The sequence below is a fragment of the Euprymna scolopes genome, chromosome 43 (genome assembly GCF_053919585.1).
Source record: "Euprymna scolopes isolate OS-2025 chromosome 43, ASM5391958v1, whole genome shotgun sequence".
Classification (NCBI taxonomy): Eukaryota; Metazoa; Mollusca; class Cephalopoda; order Sepiida; family Sepiolidae; genus Euprymna; species Euprymna scolopes.
In genome coordinates this window covers 39,084,038-39,104,391 of record NC_136524.1, presented here as the reverse complement: position 1 = coordinate 39,104,391, position 20,354 = coordinate 39,084,038, and the positions used below count along the sequence as shown (strand labels likewise).

General features: G+C 33.5%; 1 protein-coding gene across 8 annotated transcripts in view; it reads right to left on the bottom strand.

The window, feature by feature from the left end:
- Nucleotides 1-20,354, bottom strand: part of LOC145268301 (serine/threonine-protein kinase MRCK alpha-like) — a 350,826-nt gene that overhangs the window by 47,859 nt on the left and 282,613 nt on the right. For all 8 annotated transcript variants that reach the window (XM_080123725.1, XM_080123727.1, XM_080123729.1 and 5 more), the window contains 4 exons: nt 13,952-14,059; nt 9,857-9,937; nt 8,628-8,725; nt 3,538-3,625 (listed from right to left, as the gene is read on the bottom strand). In XM_080123725.1, coding sequence (XP_079979851.1) covers nt 3,538-3,625; nt 8,628-8,725; nt 9,857-9,937; nt 13,952-14,059 — 375 coding nt within the window. The remainder of the gene's footprint in view (nt 1-3,537; nt 3,626-8,627; nt 8,726-9,856; nt 9,938-13,951; nt 14,060-20,354) is intronic.

Sequence of the window (20,354 nt, the reverse complement as noted above, 5' to 3'; positions counted from 1 at the left end):
TCCTAACTCTCTCTCTTTCTATCTTTTTTTGTTATTTTTATTATTTCATCTTTGTGCCAATATCCTCCACCCGGGCAAAAGTAAATTATCAACTCTTTTTTCCCCAATCTTTATCTTCTTCGTGGTATGGGTTCGATCCTGCCTGCCTACTACCAGTTTTTTTTATTATTATTTTATCAACACACACCTCTGGGCAACACCGGGCACCCAGGAAAATAATCAATATATTTATAAACGTGAGAATGTGTGCGAGAACACTTCTCAACCTATATACTCAACAAATTTTTGATCTACAGACTTGAAATTTGGTATATAGAGTATTCAGACATGTAGACATTTTTTTTAATTAGTTTCCGTCTAGAAAAAAAAGGGTCGTTAAAGGGTCAAAATTGAAAAATTGTTATGTAGGGATGATTGTTTTTGTTTTTTTTTTTAATCTGTTTTTAACAGTTTCATGACTGTGCATGTGCAGTTGTGAAACATGACAGCTCCTTTATGTAAAATATAAGTTGGTTTGAAAACACTTTTTAAAAATCATGTCAAGCTGGTCTAATGGTTAACATGCTTGACTCACTGAATTTAGGTTGTTTTTTGATCCTGGCTAGAGTATTTTTTTTTTTTTTTTTTTTTGATTTACAAGAAGTGAACTGTTTAAAAAAAACAATGCTCACATGCACGTGTCTTAGCTTCTTTCCATTTCTTTTTTACTTCATTTTTTTTTTAAAGAATTTAACATTAATATTTAATTTAATATGGTATTTCCATTTACTGTATGAATTAAAATAAATATTTGTGTGTATTTTATGACCGAGCAATGCTGGGTGGTTTGCTAGTAAGTAAATAAAAATGTGTAACTGATGTTTGGGTCAGAAATAATTTTATTAATAAAAAAAATAATGGATTATATAAAATCAACTGTATAACACTTTGTTTATCAAATTATGTACTGGGTGGAATGATAAACTTGTCACAATAGAAAAGACAACATGATTCCATTTCCGTTTGATGCAAACCGTTTTTTGGGGGTTTTTTTGTTGCAGACCATCTACTAGTTGGCCAGTTGTGTACAAATCCCAAGAGCGATAAGAGCCTTCTATTATGACTGAAAGTGACACAATGTTCAACAAGCAAAATCAGAGATGCACCGCTGTACAATTCATGCTTTCTACCGATCCAAGTTATGACAACAGGACCATTGCCAGCACCATTAAGATACAAATGCAGACGGTTCAACACTTGAGGTCATAGCTCAACCAAATTTACAGCCATGGTTATGGTCTTTGGTGTTGTTTTAAGTGAGGATCAAATCATGCCACTTCACATCTTTGAAGACTCAGCACCGGCCCACAAGTCCAAAGAGACCCAGGCTTGGCTTTAGGTGTGCTACAACTTTGTACCCTTCTCTCATTGACCTCATCCTTCTCCCCACCCCCCGACCTGAACCCGCTGAGCTACTTTGTTTGGTCATACATCAAGAACATGAATAATCTCCCACAACACCAAAGCCAGCCTGATCGCCACCATCCGACGAGTATTCACTGAGCTCCCGTCGACACTTGTGGAAAAAGGAATGTACCCAGATCCAGACCCACATCGTGGCAGTGATTGAGGCTGAAGGCAGCTACATTGAATAGATGTCACTTCTACTACATAATCAAGTTACCTGAATTGATTTTTTTTCAACAAGTTTTAAAATAAAGCCGTAGTATCGTTTTCTTTAGAGCAACAAATTCATTGTTCCACCCTGTATTAGTGTACACATTTTCTAATTATTCAGCAGATATAAAGGCCGAAAGCCACTCGAGGATAAAGATTAATTATATGTTGAATGATATAAAATATCATGAGAGGATTTAAAACCTCCATACATCATCTGCTCAGATCAGCCAATATGGAAAGCAACAGCTTTTCCCCCTTCTGCCAGAAACATAGCTCATAAAATATGAGGACTAAAAGGACAAATTAGTGAAGTGAGTCAGTCAACTAACGTACTTCCTAACTTCCGGCGTAGTGCTACCGGAAGTGGTGACAAGGCAAATCGGTTCTTTCAATTTTATTGTTCTTCAGCATTTCTATTGTGAAACAATTTCTTATAATAAAATATAAGAAAAGGACATTATTGAAAAATATACGATAAAAATTAACAAAATTATACGGATAAAAATAACAATCTTTTTCGATAGTCATCTGCAAGAATTCTGGTGGTGAGGGAGAATCAAAGCCAACTATTTTTGGAATATTATGTATTTGATATTTTTTTTTTATGATAGTTTTAAATTTTGTTATTTTGATTTCAATAATTTTATTTGTTATTTTGATTTCAATAATTTTATTTTTATACTTTCATAAACATATATTTATTACATAAATTCAAATAAAAATCACTTTCACTATTAAAATAAAAAAAAAACTTTTATAATTTAGTTAACATATTTCTTATAAAATTTCAAATAAAAATCAACCTTTTTTTATTTTTTTTATTTTGTAATTAAAAGTGCAAATAAAGACTAATTGTGTTGCATAGTCTACTTTTTCAATATGTGTGTATGTAATTCATGACATCTTGTCCTTTCAATAAAACTAGCGGGGGGTACCCAGCGTTGCCCGGGTGTTTGGAGGTGTGTGTGGTTTTGGGTAAATCAAAACTCCGGGGGGGGATAAAAATAGTTTTGGTAGGTGAGTATGAGGATCGAACCCGAACCCTTAAGGTGAAGTTGGAAATTAAAGTGAAAAAAAAAAGTATGCAACTTTAACCATTGACCCACCGCGAGATACTAACGGAAACACATTTGAATTTATTTTATTACTTAGATTTGGCAGGTGCACGTTTTAATGACTTAATGAGGTCACCTTTGACTGCGGGATAGTATTTCATTTACTGCGGGAATGCCCCCCCCCCAAGATGTTGGTGGGGTCCAAATTGAATAGCAATTGTTTGATATAAGGAAAATATTTCCACATTGATCAAAGCTGATTGCTTTCGGATATTTCCGGCGATAGCCGGAAAATACCGCCAGAATTAGTGTCGCTTTTATTATAGGAAAAGGCCTAATCCACATGCGGCAAGCGACAAATGTTGAATATTTATCTTCCCGAAGTCGAGCAAATTAAATAGACAGGTGAGCTCCGTTGTTAACTCAGAGGTATTATGATATCTATGTGATATAAAAAGTTTTAAGTTGCGAGGCGACCGACCGCTTCTCTGAAAAAAGCCTTTCTTGGACATACATAAAAAGCGAACATACATACACACATTTTCGCTTTTATATATATAGATATGCTTCAAAAGCATTTCAAAAAGAAACTTCACACAAAAAACATTGACAAATATTTAGTTATTTTCTTGTTATACATGTAAATATTACTTTGATGTAAAACGTTTCTATTTACTATTTGAGAAAACATTGAACCATTTATTAAATTCTTATACTGATTTCCCAAAAAATTTAATGAGAAAATTCAATAGATAATACGGCGATAAATTGTTAAATTTTATACTGAAAAATGCAATATTTTAAAAAGATGTCATCTACTTACCAAGATCAAGATTCCTCAAATAAACAATGTGTTGTGAATCTACGTTGTTAAAAATATTTAGAGATCCATCTTTGCAAAGTGGTTTTGTCTGTTAAAAATAAAAGTTGAAATCAAATTTTATTTGCAAATAATCTCATAAAATACATAATCTCATAAAATAAACGAAAGTTATTTCTGCAGTTGTATAACGCTGACCGGATATGTATCCCTATACAACGAACCTGATAGAAAAGTGCTCCTGCAGTCTCCAGAGATCAAGTGATGTGCTGAAAGGCCTCATATCACATTCAAGATTCTCTGTAGAAGGACACTGGTCTCTCGCGATTAGAGCTACTGGCCGCAAAGAATAAGCCATCATCAAAATCGTGGGTAGTAACTCGCACTATTTATTTGGCCACTCACTCCGATACATGCCAATTGAGATTTCAATCTCAACAATCACTCAAGCAGAAACTAGATTATTTCAATGGCCTTTTATCTGGCAGGCTGAGGCATTCATTCTGGGTAACCCTAAGCGGTTCACCCTTCCAGGCCTTGCCTCCCTCATCTTTCGAGTAGAAAAGGATTATTGCTTATTGCATGAGACACCCCACTGGGCTGCTCAGGAAATTTTTAAAAAGCCAGAGTACTCCTCCTTTAGGAGCACTGTCTTGATTCTCCCTCACTTTCCAACCTTGTGTCACATCTTCCTGCAGTTGGAAAGGAAGTAAATAACAGTATCATGATTCGAGACAAAAAGACAATAAAACTATAGAGCTCGTCATTCATTGTCGAAAGTATCTACTGGAATGAAATAATATATTTCTTCTTTCTCCAAACTCTAAAACCTTAGTAATACATAAAAATACTAAACAGAAAAGACAAAAAATATTGCGTTTGTTCCACACACCAGTTGTATAGTTATGAAATAATAAATATGTGATACTCTCACAACTTCCAATGTATGAGATCTGCCACAACAACAACTAAGTTGTTTCAAAATCCACATGCAAGTTGTTTATAGTGGTGAAGGCCTTGTACAGAACCAACCACACATGTTAATCTCAGTCGATGCAATGGTTTCCACAAGACAGAGCATACAGTAGAACTCAGGCTTTAGATCAGACTTTTCCTTCATCCATATGCATGTCTTAACGAAGACTAAGGGTGCATCTCTCCCAGTGGATTAAATGCGATACCAACCTTAAAATTTCTATGTCCCGGCAGGGTACATACAGTGCCTAGCATTACCAAATTATTACACGGCATAATCACATTGACTCACATTAGTTCTCACCAGACTACTGCAGTTAAGCAACAATGAACCTAGCCAGTACTAAATAACAGATATATCATTGTAATACTATGAACACCCCTCCCCTCGCCACACACACAGATCCAAGATCTCTAACAATGGAAAGAAATGTTTCATTCACAGAGTAAAAGTAACAGAAATAAAATGAATAAAAAGACAACAGTCGGGCACAATATCTTTTAGAAATCTTGCAACAGGAAAATGCCTCATGGTCAGTGGTCAGTTCCTGAATAGTCAGCTGGGAGTGCTGATAGGTCAAGCACGAAAATAGTAAGTATTAATTAATCAGGTGTGGCAGTGACCAAAACAAAAAAAGACCTGACATGGTTTTTATTTCAACATTTACAAAACTAGCACCCTTAATGGAGCCAGACAACTTTACGTTTCTTGAGCATGGAGTTATTTCCCTTGGTTCGGACTGAATAATACTATCCAGATCAGAGGTAGCCTTTGCGAAGCTAATCAAAAACCTTGATTCGAGTAAAGCAACTGGCCCTGACGGTATTCCAATTATAGTACTCAAAAAACTTCAACCTGAATTAGCGCCCATACTTACAAAACTGTTTAAACGTTGTCTTAAGGAGAATAGTTTCCCATCTCCCTGGAAAATCTCATCAGTATGCCCTGTATTTAAGAATTCAGGTGATCGCTCATCCCCCTCTCAGTACAGGCCAATAAGTCTCCTGTGCGTCATGAGTAAGTTGCTAGAATCTGTGTTAAATACAGAAGTAATCAAACATCTCAACAAAAATGACCTTCTTAGTGACACTCAATATGGTTTCCGTTCTGCTAGATCTACAGCAGATGTCCTTACAGTTATATCGCATAGGATTAGCAAATCTCTCGACGGTGGCAATCTTTCTAGGGCAATTGCTCTTGACATATCTAAAGCCTTTGATAGGGTATGGCATAAAGGTTTACTTCATAAGATCGCTAGCTATGGTATAGCTGGAAAAGTCTTCTCAATTATTAAATCATTTCTCTCTGATAGGTTCATAAGAGTAGTAGTTGAGGGGCAAAAATCAGAAGCTCACAGTATTAATGCCGGTGTCCCTCAGGGATCCATCCTGGGCCCAACTCTTTTCCTGATCTACATTAATGATCTTCCAAATCATATCCTTACATCATTTGTAGACATTTATGCTGACGACACTACCATTTATGGTAGCACATCTAAGACAGTAAACGACCAAGTTCTCTCCAATTCTCTCTCCTCTGATCTTGAGCACGTAGTACAATGGGGAAAGGAGTGGCTGGTTACTTTTAATGCATCTAAAACCAAGCTTCTCTCTTTACATCATCAACATTCTAATTCACATTTGTCATCAATTGAAATGAATGGCTCTCGTCTTCAGGAGGCCTCAAGTTTTGACAAGCTTCTGGGCTTGACCATTACTCCTGATCTTAAATGGAACACGTATATCAAATCTGTTGCCAAGGCCGCTGGAAAAATGGTGGGATCTTTCTATCGATCCAGTAGATATCTCACTGCTGATGCTATTCTCTACCTATATAAGAGCCAGGTACGTCCAAGGATGGAATACTGTTGCCACATCTGGGCAGGAGCTGCTAGAAAGGACTTGTCCTGCCTTGATAGAGTTCAAAATAGACTTCGTAGCCTCGTAGGAGATGTCCTTTTCTCCTCCTTGCAACCTCTATCTCACAGAAGAGATGTTGCGAGTTTGTCTCTGATGTATCGTTATTTTCATGGAAAGTGTTCAACTGAGCTTCAATCTATGGTCCCCCCTCGCCAAACTTTCACAAGAAACACTCGTCTAGCTGTAAACACTATCAATAATTTCCCCCACTCTTTATCTGTGCCTAAACCTAAACGTAGATTCCATGAACAAAGCTTCTTTCTTAGAACTGCACGCCTGTGGAATTGTCTTCCGTTTTCCTGCTTTCCGGCTGACTACAATATGGTTGTGTTCAAGTCTAAAGTAAATAAGTTCTTGATGAGCCGTTCCATATAAGTTATCAAATTTACCAAATTTTCATTACTAATGATTACTATATTGACCAATTTCTACTGTACACTCTTTAACCCTTATCCTTGAGTGGCCTCTGGGCCTTGATAATGTGGTGACGCCTTTGTAAAAAAAAAAAAAAATCACTTGCTAGAGCTGGCACATTGTAAATGGAAGCATAATCACGCTGACACACCTCTTCCTTTTAAATCATTAAAGTTAAGCAACACTGAGCATGGTCAATACTAAATGGGTGACTATTTGAGAATACCATCTGCTGTATGTGTTCTGTTAACTTCAGTATTATTTACAGTCGTCATGGATTTCTTATTGCTACTGGAATCAAGCAATGCTGATTCAGAAGAGATGTGATTGAGGGTTGTGCAACACTTACTTTACAATTACATAGGCAGCCATCCTTACATGGAATAACCATTGTTATTCCAGACTTAACAGCGGTCATGCATAACAATCCAATAATAATAATAATAAAAATGCATAAAAGTAATATCAATTCTGTTTATTATTTCTTGTTTCGTTTTCAAGAAATTTCAATAATTTGTTGCGAATTAAAACAAATTTTAATTCTTGTCCAGAATTCCTCCTATATTAAAAAAAAACAAACATCTGCACAATATATGTACCAGTGACAAAGCGAAAACATCATATTCCAAAGATCATGTAAATTAATCTAGTGTAACATAACTGAGCATGTAGGGAAATATCAGCAGTAGTTGTAGGATAGTTGGCTTTCGAAGATATTAGCAGCAGTAGCTGAAAAAGCACATATGCAAATTAGGAAATGTGTGCAGGCTTGTATCAGAAAAAAAAAAAAAAAAAAAATACTCCACGTGGTTGGGCAGGAGAAGCAAAGTTTGTGCCGGAGATGGAATTGTTGGTTGGTGGTTTTTGTTTTACGGCATATCAACCCTTTTAAGATTATTTAATGCTGAATCCAAAAATTTTGAAGAAAAATTTTTCAATAGAATATATTTGTTGTTTTCAAGTCGGTTTCTATGGACCCCGGGTCAGCATGGACCTGGGAGCAATGGCAATTAAAGGGTGGCTCCATACTCCCCAAAGCCCGCAAGCTAGAGCCTCACCACTGGATATAGTTTAAGGTCATATCCAGGACCAAGATGGACTTGTACAGTCGCAAGTGAGAAGTAGCCAGTGTAAAGTCAGAGAAGAAAAGTGTATACCGGGCAAGATGGACATGTGACTGTGATGGCAGCAAAAGACTTTTAAGCTGGTGTCGAGATGGCAGGGTTTTGTTAATCTTATGGCAGATGAAATGAACAGATAGAAAAAACAAGAATCAGGCATTGTTTGGGAAATGTAATGGTAATAAATGCCTTTTGCTAAAACAGAAAGAAAATCTGAGTCAGATTTATTTTTGTTTGTTCCTTTTTGACGGTGTCAAACAGCGTGGGGGTCCGAGAGAGGTTTGATCTCTAACGAACACGTTACATAGTTTTATATTTTATGATTGTCTTAGAAGGGGTTGTCTTGCAAGTCATTAAAAAAAAAATTCCATCTAACTCGTTAATTCAAACTCGTGAGGTTTATGAATTTCCATTAATTGCTTAGAAATGATTTTCTTTATAAAAATAAAGCCTCTTCATCAATTTATGTTATCTTTGGAATATATTTTCTTTGCGTCACGTTCATCATACAGATTTTTCTGTATTTTTTTGTCATTTTTTTTTTTTTTTAATATAGTGGGAATTTCTGGCCAATAACCGATTTTTTAATGAACAAAATATTACTTTCAGGAAATGGTTTAAAATAAAACAGGAAATGGTTTAAAAATGAATATAGAAACTTACCTTTCTTAGACAAATTGTTTGAATCCATGCAGCCGTCCTAATGTCATAAACAAATATAGAATTTTCTGTATAACACACAAGATAAGGATTGTTGATGGCTGTTTAAAAGAGAAAGAAGCAATCTGAATTGTAATAAACATGAATTAAAATAAAATGTTTAAAAACTGAATGATTCTACATCAATAAAAACAAAAAAAAACACCAAAATTTAATCAAGAAAAAAAAAAATTACCCCCCACCCCATCCCACCACAAAAAAAAAAAAAAATAATGTGTAGTACAATGGATTTCCAAAAAGGCATTTGGTAAAAACACTATGTACTTACTTGTCATGTCAAAATTAGTAAAAAATTCCAAAAATTATGAAAAATGATAAAGTAAAAAAATAATCACAAGTAAAAAATAAAAATTTATTGGGTTGGAGTTGTGTTGGGTATATACAGCATCTGATGATGTTTGTATGTAAAAAAAAAAAAAAAAAAAAAGGAGGATGCAATGTCTTTCTAAGAAATAAGACATCCAACCAGTATGCTCAGTTATTCTGTGCATATAATAATTCTTCATTCTCTTATTAAGTTTTAGATGTTAATCTAATTTGTGAAACTGTGTGCATGTGCGTCATTTTTTTCAAAATTCATTTCCTCCGACACGCAAAGTCACAGAGTGGCGGGTCAAATGATAGCATTTTTTTCATAGATCATTCTTTTATGGGTTTTTAGTCTGTAAAAGATATCTACTTACCTCTGGGTCATAACTGATAAAAATTGGAACTTGGCCGGCGTAAGTCGACTGAGCATGTTATTTGTACGCATGCAAATATAAATATTTATACTTTAAAGTCGGTTCATTTTTCACTTATTTCTTATCCATCTGATGATAGCTTAAATGCTAAGGCTGGAGCGATAAATGTTTTGGTTTCAATTCTAGCTGTTGGGATCCTATCCTTTTTTTTTTTTTTTTTTTTTTTTTTTTTTTCCCCCCCCAATACTTTTAAAACCACTACTATATTTTGGGTACAATTTTTTTTTTTCTACTGTTATTCCACCCCAAACAAGGCACAGTGCCACTTGATGTAAGGGACTACTAATTTGGACCAAAATCAATAGAGAATTGACTTTATAATAATAAACTGAAATCTGCATGAATTAAATAGCATATTTAAGCATATTTTATGACCAGACAATGCTGGGTACCCTGCTAGTTAAAAATAAATAAATAAATAGAACTCACCAATCGCTAGTGGACATGCTGGCCACATGATTTCTTGCTGTCGACTTCGTCTGCCGTTGTTATCAACGTATAGACCCAACACTAAATGAGAGACAAAACAAAAATTTAGTTAAAATAAGACGTGTTTGCTATCATCGAAAGAGGAACATACATATTGCATTATTATTTCTCACAATATATTGAAAGTATATAACTAATATTTTCTACCTGCTTGCTTTTGTTTATAATTGTTCAAGCTGGTTAAATATAAGTAGAACAAGCAAAAAGAATATCACCATATTGGAACAACCGCCCTATTCACTTAATTTTGCTCCATCTAATTTATAAATTATTATAGTTCAAGGTCATGCTATCTACACTTCAGTGTGAAATGAAATAATATTTTATGTAGATTACAAGGGAAGGATTTATATGGTTATTTTGGTAAAACAAAAACAGTGAAGTCAGTATCTCCAAATGCCTGCCTTAGAGTTTTTAAAATTTTACAAGGTCTGACCAGGTATTATGGTGTTGTTTAGAGTTTTAGAATGCATAAATATGATAAAATTCATTTCAGTTTGAACTTATTTATGTTTTGGAGTTAATTTGATAATTTGGCTGCAAACAAAATTTAATCTTATGTTTCATGCAACATTAAAAATCGAACTGCGAATTACTTAAAACTGCTACTCTGTCATGGCTGATGGAACGAAAGCATGCTACCTCAGTAGCTTAAAGGGTTTCATTCGAAATTCTATGCAGATTCCAGAGTTCGACAGAAAGATTCCACAGTTCGACAGGAAGATTCCACAGTTCGACAGAAAGATTCCACAGTTCGACAGAAAGATTCCACAGTTCGACAGAAAGATTCCACAGTTCGACAGAAAGATTCCACAGTTCGACAGAAAGATTCCACAGTTCGACAGAAAGATTCCACAGTTCGACAGAAAGATTCCACAGTTCGACAGAAAGATTCCACAGTTCGACAGAAAGATTCCACAGTTCGACAGAAAGATTCCACAGTTCGACAGAAAGATTCCACAGTTCGACAGAAAGATTCCACAGTTTGACAGAAAGATTCCACAGTTCGATAGAAAGATTCCACAGTTCGACAGGAAGATTCCACAGTTCGACAGAAAGATTCCACAGTTCGACAGGAAGATTCCACAGTTCGACAGAAAGATTCCACAGTTCGACAGAAAGATTCCAGAGTTCGACAGAAAGATTCCAGAGTTCAACAAGATATGCCTGGAGAAGATTAGAGTTTACATCGACCGAAACGTTATGCAAATAACACCCGAGATAAGAACAGTAGTTAAAAGAATCCAAAATTTAATCTTGTTTCTTATAAATGTTCAATTCTTTCTTGGGTGTAAATCTCGAGCAGTTTCCCTTCCATTGGAAATATGCAACTCTCACTTTCTCACTTTCACTAAATGCAGTTTAACTAAGATATTAAAATTTCACAACTCTTACCACAACACATGTAACTAAATGAATAAAAATCTATGTAAAATTTGTGAATGTAGACATCCGGCTTAATAAGGATTATAATTATCATAACTATTAGGATTACAATTCGATTATAGTTACCATGGAATTTATGATATAAATTACTATTATAATCACGTGTTGTGGAAATGGTCATAACAAACAACTCAAATTATTTTTATTTATTACTGTAATTTTGAACCATCATAAACATCATCATGATAATAAAAATACAATCTGCTTAATTTTCATTCTCTTTTTTTGTCTCCTTTTTCTTTTCTACTGTTATGGGCTAAGCTGATACACCTATTTCAGGAATAATGAACTTGCCCAGAGACTATAAATAAACATCTGACACATTATTGAGTAATGATTCATGGCAGTTATGGCCACAGAATCATGACGGGTACCTCTGTAACATACTTTTTCTAATGCACTTTTTGTTAATTATATAACTTTTAACTCTTTTATTAATTACATTGTGTTTGTCTTGATCATAATCAGCTTGCAAGACTACAGCAGCTACGACATGCTTATTATAATGGCCAATGTTGCCCAGGGTGAAGATGAAATTAACTTGGATTATTCAAATTACTATTCTCATCTTGAACTGTGATTTTAATAATATTTTGACCAATATAAAAAAAAAAATCCCAACCCTTCCTTAGGGGCAGTTTTCAAATGTGGGAATCTTTATAAAATTTCAAACAGAACCTTTTAATCAATTCGCAAGGATAGTTGCTTTTGTTGTTATGAGACAGAAGTAATTCGTAATTGCCTTCTTATTATCATCCACAGTGAGGATTGAACTACCAATCTCGAGAAGATTGTTTCTTAGAACTTATTACTTAGCAATTATATGTGCTATGCCAAAGGTTCTTGCATTTTCCTCAATCTGTAATGCTTAAGTTTGAAGCATTTTATCAGTCTGCGTTTAGGGTAAGGTTATTTTGAAATAGCCTTTTCATAATTGCTAAATTCAATTGGCAAAAAGAGAAAACCACTGTACTTAAATTACCATGTAGGTAAAGGATGTCATAAATTTACACAGAAGAGAACACAGTATCCCAATCCCTGTCCAAATTCATCTTACATTGTCGATGCATTTATTACCTTACTTGGAAGTCTATTCCAAGGCCCAGAGATTCTGATCGAGAAAATTGCCTTCTTTCTTTCAGTTTAATCAAAATCCGTGGTGAAATAAGGTTTGTAGTGTCTGATACAGAAGTGAATAATACGTGCCAAAATATATCGCAATGACCATCGATGAGAGTGTAGGCTAAAAGGAGACCAGTGTGTTATTGTTAGCACTCAAAGGGGCAATATAAAAACAATTTATTTATTCATGTTCATTTATATGCATATAAATATATTTATTGATATAAACAAATTTATAAGGTTGCGACACTGGACATGCTAATATTTCGGACAGATGATTGGTTAAAATCACTAGTCCTTGTCAGGCAACTTTAAAAAAAGTTTGTCTTCCATAGAAGAAAACCAGTCCTCAAATGAATAAAGTTTGTTTAAAAAATAAAACATTAAAATTGAGAGGGAAAAGAGGCATGCGACAAACTCCAGACATTAAAAGTGAAAGCAGAAAAAAAAGAAAAAGTGTGTGGGGTGGGGGGGGGGGACAAAAGGAAAAAGAAAATCAGATGTAATTAAGGTTCTCAGTGTTGAAAGGGTGAACGTAAGTGAACTATCTGAGGAGGGGAGATGTCAAAGAAAGAAACTTAATTAGAGAGGGGGGATCCAGGAAAAGAGACTTTGTGAGTAAATGGAAGATTATAACACACACATATATATATAAACACACACATATATATACATATATAAACACACATATATACATATATATATAAACACACATATATATATATAAACACACATATATATACATATATATATAAATATACATACATAGATACATATACATACATAGATACATATACATACACATATCTTTTCACTTAATTTTACAAAACATCAAAAATTAGTATGCAGAAATTTTCTGACAACTTTTTGTATAATCCATAGATTATAATATCTACAATTTAATAAACGAGGTTGTCTATCTTTTATTGGAGCGACTTTTATGTTACAAAATTCACACTGTGATTTCATTTCTCTATGGCATGATGTTTTACCTAGAAAAGCAGACGTTAACTTCATTTAACCACCTGCTTTTTTTAACCGTTTAATTTCAACCATTCTCGCTTCAGTGCTCGCTTAGCGTTGCGGTAACGTATCACTTATTTTTTTTTTCCACCTTCGCCTCAAGGCTTCGGGTTCAAGCCTATCTCCCTACCAAAACTTTTTTTCTTTCTTCTTTCTTTTTTTTACACCTTCAAACATCCAGGCAATGCTGGGCACCCCCCCCCCACTAGTTAAAAAAATGAAATAATCAAATAATAAAGTCATAGTGAAAGGTCATGAAAAAATGATCAAGATCTGGAAAGTAATTAAAAAAAAAAAAAAAAGAAAACTAACAATTTATGAATCTAGTTGTTGGTTTATTAACAAAACAATTTATTTAGTTATCTTTCATAGGGCAGATACAGATAAAAAAAATTTTAAAAACATCAGTCCTTAAATCAATATGCTTTTTTGTTTTTAACTTACCATTGAATATCAACAAGTATTCTTTATGAGACATTTCCACAGCAGCTAAAGCATCAACAGGCGTTTGATGAAGGAATTTCAGAGTCGAGTCATCAGAATTCACAAGAGCTAAAATTAAAAGACAGGTTCATTTATTTAATTTATTATTAACAGAAATTTATCATATAATATTAAATGAAAGATGAGGAATAAAAGTTATATATAACTTTATTATATCATCAGAACAATAAGGAAAAGTCAAGGAAAATTTAAGAAAAAAAGCCTCTTTAGGCCATGGCAGTTTGAAGCTAAATGCTTCTCATCAAAAGAATAGAAATTCCAGAATTATACAAAATACAAGAAACTGGCTTAATGACATTTATAAATGAAATGAGAATGAAGGAATAAGATAATATGTATACTCATAGTATGTTATTGATACTTATATAAAGTATGTCTTACACGTGTTTTGTTGAATAGCGCAAACCCACTGAATTTGTCAGAGATAAATATATGTTCCTTGGAAAACAGAAAGTTTATTTTTATATGAATACATATATAGCGTCCAAAACAATGAACGGGAAAATTTTTAAAACTTTTTTTTTTATTTGAATTTTAGGTTGTTTCAGGTAAACAAAATTTGAACGAGATCTTGTAATATACTACGATTCCTATTCTAGTTATAAAACAGTTGAGTATCGACAGAAGAGAGCTTGACATGGGTATCTAAAACGATCCCCTATTATCATGTTTGAAACCGACGGTACCAATAACTTGTCTCATCTAAACTTTCTGTAGATAAAAAATATAAATACTACGCTCATATTTTCAGAATTTTTTTTCTTATAATAGAGCACTCTGCTGGAATCCTTTTTTCCAAAAAAATATAATTATATATATTAGTATCCCCTCGACGTAAATACCCCAGACAAACCCAACAAGCAGCAAAATCCCACCCCTTCACAGTTGAGATCCCTAGATGTAATAGAGCCTTCTACTCCAGTAGTTTCTTCCTCAGAACCACTTGACTTTGGAATTCCTTCCGGGTTCCTGCTTCCCCAACTGTACTGACATGCAGAAGTTCAAGTGTAACGTGAACCGACATCTTGCTGCCCAACTTCCCACATAGTACCCCTGTAGCTTATGTCCCTGATAGTAGCCCCTTCATCAAAGTGGCAATGCGCCTTGTTTGGGGTGAAAATATAATTGAAAAAAAAAAAAAATATGTATAATTATTTTATTTTATACAAGTATTATAAATACATGTTTCGGTTGTGGTTTCTTTCAAAGTTCAGCACCATCAGGTCAAAACATTCCAATAAACTCTTTATTGGAGTTAATGGGTGTGTTTGTTTAACGGCATTTCAACCTCTAAGGGTCATTTAATGCCAAAAAAGTTTTGTTGGTATAATAGGTTTTCAGTTTCTTGTAAAAATATTTTAAGTTTCTTAAAAAGTTTATCTTTTGAAGCAAGATGCTTTAGGTTTTCCGGAAAATTGTTTTAGTTGCAAGAGGTTTGTTTTTCTAAAATGAATTTTACTTGTTTACTTTATAGGAGTTTGAATATATTTGTTTCTTTTATGATTATGATTTGTTGGGGCTCCACTTCTTGGAACACTAGGATTTCATTCTAATGATGTTAGTTTTTAAACTTCAACAGTGCTCAAGACATGATTAGAACTAGGTAGCAAGTTTTTTTTGTTTTTTTTGTTTTTTTCATTTTATTCTTTTCTTTTCACTTTTATTTCATGTATTTCAGTACAGTCAGGAAAGCCGGGACCCAGGAGGGAATTCCAAAGTTTAACAGTTTGAGGGAAGAAACTATTTGAGTAGAAGGCTTTCTGGCATCTAGGGATTTCCACAGTGAAAGGGTGGGATTTTGCTGCTTGTCAGGTTAGTCCGGCGTATTTATGTCAAGAGGGTACAAGTGGTTTGAGTTCGTAAGAGCACATTCCATTAAAATACTTATAAAACAGACACACAGATGCAACATTTCAGCAATGAGAGAGAGAGGTTGGAATTACGTTGCTAATGCAGAACAGAACTAATTAGATTAGCAACTCTTTTTTTAACCCTATCTAAGAGCAAGAAACTAATGACAGATGCAGATGTGGTAACAGTACTCCATACATGGGCGAATAGTAGCTTTGCAAAGGTACAGGATACTCTCGGTTGTAAGTAACCTGCTAGCACAGTAGAGAGAGGGTTGGTTGGTTGTTTTTGTTTTACGGCATATCAACCCTTTTCGGGTTATTTAATGCCGAATCCAAAGATTTTGAAGAAAAAATTTTTAATAGAATATATTTGTTGTTTTCAAGTCGGTTTCTATTTAACCCATAGTTGGAACCCTAACAGGTACTACCACTCCGGGTCAGAGTGGACCTGGGAGCATTTTTTGCAAATGACCTCAATGTATTTGTGCCAATTCATGTTCCCTATGAAAGGAGTCTGAATGAAGTACTTCCAGGCAGTGTATCACTAGCCATGGCAATCAGTGGTTGAGAAGATTTCTTGTAATTATTAAAGGAAAGAAGCTCCCTCTTGACAGCACCGAATGTTACCATCCATTTACGGACCCATTCCACCACAGATTGGAGGTCTTCCTTTAAGGTTTCAGCCATTTTAGATATGTGTTCAGTTATTTTCTCCTTGTGTCTGTTACAAAGCGTAGTGTCATCAGCAAATATATGCATCTCAGACACAATTTTATCAGGGAGGTCATTTATGAATAACAGGAACAATAAGGGTCCAAGAATGTGACACACCCAAGTTTATATAATGCTGTGACATACAACCATCAAGAAAAACCTGTACGTTTCTTTTATCTAAGAAAGATTTGATTACATTAAGTATTTGTCCAGTAACAAGGGGAAAAAAAAAAAAAATATATATATATATATATATATATATATATATATATGGCAATTAAGCTACACAGAAATTTCTACATTTCATCTTCATAGGAACTTGTCAAGCTAAGATGCATGGAATTCATGACATGAATTTCAAGCATTTTAGCCTGAGGATTTCTTACAGGGATGAAATGTGGAAATTTCTGTGTAGTTTAATTGCCAATATAATTTTTCTTAAAAGTTTGGCCTGATGAAGCTAAATCTCTTAATGAGTTGCAGCAGAAACATGTATGCACATATGTAGGCAATAATGTTTATATAAATAAATATTAGTGATGGGACGATTCCAAAATTTTTCCTAATTCCAATACAATTACCAATTCCATTCTAAACTTCCGATTCTGATACGATTCCTGATTCCGATTCTTTTAAAGTTAATATTTAGAAATTTGTTGATTTTTTTTTTTGGTAAATTTTCAAATTTCCAGGTAATTTCTGCATATATTTTTTTCTTAGAGGTTATCCTTGTAAATGAATGAAAAATTGAAAGACAACAAAAGATTTGTTTTGATATTAAAACAAAGCCAGATTGTATCAGTTCATCGTTAGTATACAATATGCTACTTAAAGTTTTCATAAACAGTTGAAAATAGTCGATGATTGGCAGGTAAAAACGAGAAAATAATGTAAAAAGGCAGTTAAAGGGTGGCTCCACATTCCCCAAAGCCCGCAAGGTAGGGCCTCACCATCGGATACAGTTTTAGGTCATATCCAGGACCTGGCCATTTTGGGGCTATTTTTACCTCTTTTGAGCCTCTGAGGATGCCAAATCTCAGAGTAAAGGGATAACGGTGCAGTTTCAGGCTTAACACATGTATATTTGAGTTGACCACCGTGAAAAATCACTATACAGTCAGACTTATCAAGTTTTTGTTGAGAAATATGAAAAAAGACCCACAAAAAGGGGCGTTTTTAGCACTAAAAGTCCCTGAATTTTGCCAGGGTAACACGTATTGGATTTATATTAAGAACAATGGGCTCCACATTTTGGCCAAGTTTCAGAAAAATCTAATGGATGGAGCAAAAGTGTAATTTTGGGACATTTTTTACCTCTTTTGAGCCCTTGGGGACGCAATGAGAATTTTCTAAAAAAAAATTTTTTTTTTACTGTGCATATCTATTTAATGAAATACAATTTGTTGCAAAATTTTAGGAGAAACTAATAGACGGTTATCTGGCAATCGGCCGGACTAACAGACGCACAGAAGCCACTGAAAACATAAGTCCCTCTCCGATAAATCGGGGGACCAATATACATTTAACGTAAAATAATCAGTGATTCTTTTTTTAGGACGCCAGGATGACAGATTTCAATCCACCATTTTGGTTTTCCAAAAAGTATGACAAATTTCATTCCATCATAAAAAATTTGAAAAAATTATTTGTACATTCTTATCTAGCGAATAAACATAAAATTACAAATGAAAAACCATGTTTATTATTTCTTAAATCCAACAACGGAGCTGAAATCGATGTTTTGCTTCTAAAATAAAATTAACTTTTTGGATAAATCTGTGTGGTGTACCGGGAAAATATTTTTTCTAAAGAATAAAAATGAATACAGTTATTTTTACAAGAATCTTTATCCATTTATATAGCCAATAAACATAAAATTATGTATGAAAAACTATGTTTAGTAATAAAGGAAGACACGATTTTCAGTTTTTAGGCGATTACATGTAAGCAGCTTGAAAAATTTAGTGGTAAAAATACAATAAAACACTAAACAATAAGTTTTGTATATAATTTTAATGCAAAATGATCACACCTTGTTCATCAGACAATGTTTAAGAATATGTAACCAACTTTATTTGTTTTAAATCTTGGGAATGTTAATGTTCCAAATCAAACTTTAGTATAAAATATGTGATTGTTAAAAGTCATAAAAGCCATGCTCCTTTCCTACTTACTAACCCTAAGTCTGGGTGGCAATACAAAAAATATAGCAATTACATGTAATTTTATGATTTTGCTGATCGTACTTAAAATTTATGGTAAAAATTACTTAACTGCTTAAAAAGTTAGAATGTACCGGAAATGGGATCATTCTACTTTATATTTATATGCACAACTGAACCCCCATTCTAAATTCTGAAATAACGTTTCAGTGTATTCACACAATCCCCTAAAAAAGTAGAATCTCATGTTTTGGGATATTTAAAATGTAAATAAAACTTGGTTTTTTTTAAGTTGACAAACTTCTAAATATTCTCATATACTCTATCCAAGGTTTTGATCAACTTCTAAGATTTTCATCTATATTTTTCACTTGTGCCAAAATATAAGGAAAGGATGAATAGATCAGACAAGGCTAAGGTCAAAGTAGCGCCAGAAAAAATGTCCAAGCATTTTAAATCTTTTGATATTAAAGTGTAAAGTCGCTAATATACACCATATGGCTGTTTATCAAATAGGCGCAAAAACCTTTTTAAAATCTGTGATACTGAATAGGCAAGTGAACTCTAGAATATTTATTTCGCTTACCATTAAAACTAATAAAGGCACATCAAATTAGGTTTGGAGAGTCAATGCTACATCTAGGAATGGGATACATTTTATTCGCGGTTTTCTTTGTCAATTATGCTTGGAATAACAATTGCCACAGTCGTGAAGGATTTTCAGCCATTACTTTTGTAGTGATCTTGTCTATCCTCTTTTCAACTTGACATATTTTGACTCATTTCTTTGCAATTCTTTCGCAATTTATCCATCATTTTCACTTCAGAAATCACCACAATGCCACATTTACCCTATGAACTATCCTGCTTAAAATATATAAAATGCTTTTAATTGAATTTAATTTCGTGACCACAGGAGATCATAAGTAATAAAAAAAAAAGTGTAATCAATATACCATATATATATATATATATATATATCACAAAGCAATCTGGTTAAATAAAAAAAAAAATTTTTTTTTTCTTTCTAACACAAAGGAGTCGCCACTTATCAAGAATCTGTTTGGAATCGAAAATTAGGCTATAATTTTTCCGATTTCGATATCCCAAAAAGTGTAGCAATACTTAAAGGTTGATGTAAAAATAAAAAAAAGTATATATCATTCAAACATTACCGTGGTTGAATACATGGTTCAGTGGCAGTTTTGTGTGTACGTTATGTTTATGAGGGCAAAAAAAAAAAAAATAAGACTGAAATTCAACAAAGAACAAGTAAATTTATTGGAAAACTGGAAACGTCATGGATTACAATAAAAAGATGCGAGCATGAAAAGTAATATGGTTAGGCTTAAACATGGAAAAGTAAAGGACTAGTTGTTAAAACTCGTAAAGAAAAGGACAAGATATTCTAGTAAAAATATAATCAATTTATAACTTAAAATATTGCAGCATTAAGAATTTTTTGAAAAATTCAATTTAACATTATATAATCAATTCTTAATGCTGCAATATTTTAAGTTATAAATTTATTATATTTTTTACTAGAATATCCTGTCCTTTTCTTTTCCAATTTTAACAAATAGTCCTTTACTTTTCCATATTTAAGCTTAACCA